This window comes from Chiloscyllium plagiosum, chromosome 19, assembly GCF_004010195.1.
Source record: "Chiloscyllium plagiosum isolate BGI_BamShark_2017 chromosome 19, ASM401019v2, whole genome shotgun sequence".
Classification (NCBI taxonomy): domain Eukaryota; kingdom Metazoa; phylum Chordata; class Chondrichthyes; order Orectolobiformes; family Hemiscylliidae; genus Chiloscyllium; species Chiloscyllium plagiosum.
This window is the reverse complement of record NC_057728.1, coordinates 5,606,218-5,613,193: the sequence shown is the minus strand read 5'-3', so window position 1 is coordinate 5,613,193 and position 6,976 is coordinate 5,606,218. Positions and strand designations below refer to the sequence as shown.

The 6,976-nt window shown below is 42.0% G+C and overlaps 1 protein-coding gene across 10 annotated transcripts in view; it reads right to left on the bottom strand.

Moving 5' to 3' along the window:
- Window positions 1–6,976, bottom strand: part of svopl (SVOP-like) — a 158,058-nt gene that overhangs the window by 26,444 nt on the left and 124,638 nt on the right. For all 10 annotated transcript variants that reach the window (XM_043708975.1, XM_043708979.1, XM_043708976.1 and 7 more), the window contains 2 exons: window positions 4,411–4,539; window positions 2,384–2,457 (listed from right to left, as the gene is read on the bottom strand). In XM_043708975.1, the coding sequence (XP_043564910.1) occupies window positions 2,384–2,457; window positions 4,411–4,539 (203 nt within the window). The remainder of the gene's footprint in view (window positions 1–2,383; window positions 2,458–4,410; window positions 4,540–6,976) is intronic.

The window sequence follows — 6,976 nt, the reverse complement described above, 5'->3', positions numbered from 1 at the left end:
AAAACACATTTATAGCAACTCAACTCATTTCTACAACTCAATGAAGTCCAGTTGAAGGCCGAGATTGATAGATTCTTGTTGTCTCTGAGGAATTAAGGGCTACGGGGAGAACGTTGGTAAGTGGAGCTGAAATGCGCATCAGCCATGATTGAATGGCGGAGTGGACTCGATGGGCCGAATGGCCTTACTTCCACTCCTATGTCTTATGGTCTTATGGTCTTATGATTTACTTCGTCACTACCAAACCCTCTAGTTTGTCCCTTGATTATCTAAGAACTTTGGAACGCAACTGTCTGCAACTCTGAAGATTGATGCATAGCATTAATTCAACTCCTCCGCCATTTTCTGCTTCCGATGGGCCGAATGGCCTTACTTCCACTCCTATGTCTTATGGTCTTATGGTCTTATGATTTACTTCGTCACTACCAAACCCTCTAGTTTGTCCCTTGATTATCTAAGAACTTTGGAACGCAACTGTCTGCAACTCTGAAGATTGATGCATAGCATTAATTCAACTCCTCCGCCATTTTCTGCTTCCCAAATATAATTTTCCCAGATAAGTTCTCGAAGAAGGCCATGCTCAGGTTGGCCCCTCTCTCTTCCTTTTATGTATTTAAATAAGGTCTTACTATCCTGTTAACTGAAGGGAGAAACTCAGTAAAGTTGATGTTGGTGATAATAAGCACTACAACTCAAACTTCTCAGTATGATGGTGGTGATTACAGCTTCAGTAAGGTCCATCAGTGATTTGGAAAGGTTCCTTTAGGTAGGGAGTTCCATCAGGTTGGGAGTTCCATCATAGGGAGCTGAACCTTGACCGTCTGACATTCTCTGCATCAGCCCATAAACTCATGATCAAATCTATAGTTCAATCATAGCAGGACAAGAGCCCAAGTCATTTCACCTTCTCAAATACATGAGAATGAAAAATAGTTAATGGCATTTCCCATTAGGCTGAAGGATCAGCGCAATTGCTAATTCTACCAAGGGGCCCAGTGTTTCTAAGTTTTGTTGGCAGCCTATGCTGAATGAGGAAATCTTAGATATACATCGGAATAGATTGCAACCTAAAGCCAATGAAGTGTATTGTGGCAGAAGGAGCCATAGAATCAGACGTGAGTGGATAAGGAGGAATCACCATGGTGGAAGGCAATGGCTGAAATGAACGCTTGGCAGAGAGGCAACAAAACAATGCAACCTTCTCAATGTGGCTGAAAAGCAAATCTGATTGTCAAGGCGGCTGTGAGCATTCATTTGCTCGGTGCTGAACTATACTCAGATGTACTGATTAGGATCGTGTGGGTTGAAGCCTGGAGATGTTAAGGTCATTTCACAGTACCCCTCAACAGCAGAATGGAACAAGTCTGCAAAGTTACAATCTGAGGGAGTTGGGCTGAATGCAATACACCAAGGGGCCTAGAGCAGAGGGGGAAGAGCTAAAGAAACAGCCTGAGGTGCACAGGACAGACAGGAAGAGGCTAATGGAACAGACGGAGGATCACAGGTCAGAGGGGAGGGGGTTAATGCAACAGACTGAAGGGCACAGGACAGAGGGGAATGGGTTAATGGAACTGAGGGACACAGGTAAGAGGGGAAGGGCTAATGGAACAAACTGAGTGGCACAGGTCAGAGGGAAAAGGGCAAATGGAGCAGACTAAAGAGCACAGGACAGAGGGGAATGGGTTAATGGAACTGAGGGGCACAGAATTGGACAATAATTCCCAGTGGCAGCAGACAGAAACATTTTTTTGTCAAATTAACCTCGAACAGAGAGCCCAATTTTGAAGGCGTAAGAGAAGCAGCACCAAGGAAGTTGTTGGCAGTCACAGGACCCATTCCCACCACTGGGGATGTAACTGGGTGAGCCCCTCTCATCACTTCCACCAATTGCCTGACCACTGGATAATCACATTCGGCTGAAGCTTTGCCACTCACTCAAGAATCCCACCGACTTTTGGGTTCATCAGAGGGACCTGAAGTCTCCTGGACTAAATTCTTTCCAATTTTACAGTTGAATCTATGTTTTAGGCAATACTTGCTTATTATGTAAAGGAAACTGGGAAATCAAGTGAAAGGTCAGGTGAATGTCAGAGATGGGGGAAGTTCAAAGATCCAATACTGACTACACGGAGTCACAACTAATGAATGGTCATTGCCAGAGTGAGGTAGGGGAAGAATATCAGATATTTTTCAGTGGAACCTGTAGCTCCGAGATTCAGGAGCGGAGAGAGAATGTTAACTTGAAAAACTTGCCATCAGGCTTTTAAAAAAAATAGGAAAATTAGGACTGGAAGGAGAAAAAAAAAACATAATGTGCTAGTTGAAGAGTATTAACAGGTTTGTTTAAATATGTAGATACAGTTTATAGGTAGACAGCGTTTACCAGATGAACCAGGACTGCAGGGTTGTGCGTCTGAATTCTGTACCCAACAAGTCGGACATTCTTCCCCTGATTGACTGCAGACAAAAAAAAAGTAATTAAGTCAGTAATTTGGCAAAGTCATTGGTTATCTTAGTAACGTTCAGCCTATCAGCATGATAATTCATTTTTGCGCACGCTCATTTGAAATAGCTTTCCCCACAGCTGGGATCTAGTCATGTTGCTTTTGTTTTCTCAGTAACCAGGCAGCTTATGCCTCTACTGTACTGAATGAAATCTTGGGCCTGTCAGAGGTCCACTATTAGCATTCTGCTGCCACGTCATATACCAGGAGCAACTCTCCCTTGCCGTCAGTTGCTGCTCAAACTCTCCCATCTTGAGTCACCATCTATTGTAGAGGCATAGAGATGTACAGCACAGAAACAGACCTTTCGGTCCAACTCATCCATGCTGATCTGATATCCTAAATTAATGTAATCCCTTTTGCCAGCACTTGGCCCATATGCCTCTAAACCCTTCCTATTCATGTACCCATCCAGATGCCTTTTAAATGTTGCAATTATACCAGCCTCCACCACTTCCTATGGCAGCTCATTCCAAACACACACCACCCTCTGCATGAAAACATTGCCTCTTAGGTCCCTTCTAAATCTTGTCCCCTCACCTTAAATCTATGCCTTCTATTTTTGTACTTCTCTACCCTGGGAAAAAGACCTTGGCTATTCATCCTAACTATGACCGTCATGATTTTGTAAACTTCTATAAGAGTGCCCCTCAGCCTCTGATGCTTGAGGGAAAACAGCCCCAGCCTATTCAGTAGCTTAAATCCTGCATCTCTGGCAATCTTAATTTTAGTTTACTTCTTTTCTCCTACCACTGTGAAAGCTTTTGAGAAATTCTGGCATGTTAAAGATGCCAAATTAAAACCATTAAGTTGTTGTCATTGCAATTACTCTGGCTAATACCCCTCCTTTAAGCAACAACACTAAAACATGATGAACAGATAAGCAACTGATTCCTTCACAAAATATTTCATTGAGTGCAAAACAGCTGTACTCTAACTGTATCACAAATATTTGCTTCCTTCTGACCCATCCAGTGTCAGCTTTTGCAGACAGACCCATCTTCTGAACAGCAGAAATCCATTCTTCATGCGTGGATTTTAAGAACATCAGTTACATTAGGCTTCAGCTCACGGCAATGAAATTAAACATAGACTTTCCTCCTCCCCACACCCCCAAGTCAGCTAGAGAAGGTATGGCCAACTTAGCTTTAATCAAAATCTTTTCACTAAATTGCTAAATGTAAACCTTGCTAATTCCTCAGAAACCCAGATAGAAGGAAATTCTGTTAGAAAACGATATTTATAAAGACTGCAGTCAATAATGCAGTAACTGTAACTGATGTTTATTAGCAGCTTTAGGAATTGAGTATACAACAAAACTAAATCCCAAGAAAAATATCCCACCCAGTGTTGGCACCTGCTAACTTTAACTCAAATATAGAAATTAAATCATTGAAGCCAGCTAGGTGGAACATAATAATGTCAGCTCTTTGTTAGAACAATCTAAGAATATCCAAATTTACCTTTTGATCTTGTGGAAATATATTAATTGCTTTCCTTTTATATACAAATTTGATAATTTATGATGTCCCACTTCTAATCCATTGACTTCTTGGCTGAAACATGCCAAGTTTATTTGGACCACAAACTATATTTTTTGCCTGAACTTTATCTTTTTCAAACCTTATTTCTGAACCTTACTATTTTGTAGTTACTTTGCAGTTGTACCTCCAATACTTACAATTGTATTTCTAATTGTTCTCTTTTTTTATTTACCAAAGAATAATGAAACATTGTGACTTTCCTTTTAAGATTGGAAATCTGCGAGCTTTTGGTGCATTTTAAAAAGGATTCCCCCTTAAAGATCTGATTTTAACATGTAATTCTGGTGATTTATCAATGCAGCCTTCTTTATCTATTAGGAATTTACTTGTCATGAAAATGAATGTATTTTTTCTGGACTTACCGTTTCAGAGTCCAGCAAAGAGCCCTGAGGGAGGCAGGATCGATTCATTCTTGCTATGTAAGTCAGGGTTTTGGTGGCAAACTGAGATTTCCCCACAGAGACATTGTATCGGGCTGATTCTGGAATACACTGGGAAAAGAGAAAGATGATGGGATTTCAGCATAACGGATATGCAACAATGGGTAGCCCCCTGGTAGAACAAGTCACGTGTTGATGGAATGATGTGTAGATGCTGGATTAATGGGTTTTTGGATGGACAACTAGAGAGAGGACAATGAATGTGACAATCAATGGATGAACTATGAGATAAATTTGGGCAGCAAACTATTATGAAGCTTGCAATGTATACAGGTATTTCTTTAGCCAACAAAACATTAGATTAAGGTTTTAGCAACTCTGAAGGGGGAGCAAGCCATTTGAGAAATTTTTGGTGACAATCTCTTATGAGGCGGGAAATAGAAAACATGCCAAGAAATGTTACTACTGAGAGCCAAGGTAGGAGATGAGATTATCGGTTATCAATTAAGGTCATTGTGAGATAATTTTGACAGAAACAGAAACACAAAGGCAGCAGTGAAGCAGTTGTGGATGTAGCTGGCATGGAAATGCCAAATCAGGAGAGGACTCCTTTGTAACAGAAGTTAATACAGGCGCATCCAAATAATGTTAGTAAATCTCTGTTCACTACCAGGTCACTGCAGATTAATTCCCACTCAAAATCACATCATAATGTTTCGTGAAGATTTACACAAAGATTTACCATCTGTTGGGCAACCGCGAGAATGTTTTGAACAGAACACCTTGTATTTGCTTGCAGCAGTTTTGTTAAAAAGCAACTGAACACACCTAAAATATAAAGTATGTTTTAATCAGCTCACTTCTCTCCCTTCTACTGTTACAACTGGTTATCTTATTACATTTCCAACTGAAACATCAAAGCAATTCCACACCCAGGCTGCAAACACACTCATTCTTTGTTGTCTAAACTGGGGCATAATTAGATTAGATTCCCTACAGTGTGGAAACTGGCCCTTCGGCCCAACAAGTCCACACCGACCCTCCAAAGAGTAACCCACCCTCTGACTGATGTACCTAATACTATGGGTAATTTAGCACGGCCAATTCACCTGACCTGCACATCTTTGGACTGTGGGAGGAAACTGGAGCACCCGGAGGAAACACATGCAGACACGGGGAGAATGTGCAAACTCCACACAGACAGTTACCTCTTGGATTTATTTGGTGAATTCCAGCTGTTTCTATAATGACTTGAAATTTCTGTGAAGTTTCAGATAATTCACTGGTTATTCCCTTTCGATGTCAACGGTGAATTACTCATAGAATCTTTATGATGTGAAAGCAGGCCTATCGAATCCACACTGACCTTCCAAAAAGCCCACCCCTTACCCTATCCCAGTCACACTGCATTCCCCGTGGCTAATCCACCCGGCCAGCACAGCCCTGGGCACAATGGGAAATTTAGTACGGCCAATCCACCTAACGTGCACATCTTTGGGAGGAAACCAGAGCACCCGGAGGAAACCCACACAGACATGGGGAGAATGCACAAGCTCAACACAGACTTTTGCCTGAGGGTGGAATTAAACCCAGGTCCCTGGCACTGTGAGGCAACAGTGCTAACCACTGAGCCAGTGTGCAACCCAGTGGTTTGCAGTCGGTTACATTTTCCAGTACATCCAAGTGCTGAGGAACTCTCCAATCAATGTTCTTCATGGAGACTCAAGCAAAATAAAACAAGCTATAATTTAAATTCCCGAAAAGGATTGTGGTTCTTCCAATTGCACTGCTGCTATAAGTACTGAGATCAGGACACCACTCACTTGCTTGATCACTGGTCTTTGTCGTGATAAGTAGTTGACACAACAATGATAAGAGTGGAATGTTATTGGACTCAACAACCTTGAGCTGAAAATGTGTTGCTGGAAAAGCGCAGCAGGTCAGGCAGCATCCAAGGGGAGGAAGAGAGCTTCTTCAAGGAAGGCATCCTTGCAAGAGGATTCGCAGTAGGTTAAAATCTTCTAGAAGAAAGTGAGGACTGCAGATGCTGGAGATCAGAGTTGAAAATGTGTTGCTGGAAAAGCGCAGCAGGTCAGGCAGCATCCAAGAGCTCTGATTTCCAGCATCTGCAGTCCTCACTTCCTCCTAGAAGATTTTAACCTATTTCGAATCCTCTTGCAAGGATGCCTTCCTTGAAGAAGCTCTCTTCCTCTCACTTGGATGCTGCCTGACCTGCTGTGCTTTTCCAGCAACACATTTTTAGCTCTGATCTCCAGCATCTGCAGTCCTCACTTTCTCAACAACCTTGGACTGATTGTCCCATTTTAACTGTTACCCTTGCTGGCAAATGTACATTAACAGGCTGAAAAATTGGGCATAGTTGCTGTACATTCTTCAGTCAAAAGCCCAGTCAACACTCTCTGTTCCTGTAGAATGAGATAAGTGAGGACATTGTGTGATGAATAGTCAAGTGAATGAAGTTATAGTCCAAGCTGTGCTCCTTGGATCCCAAGAAACAGCGCTATTATGGAGTTTATTACTTGCATGC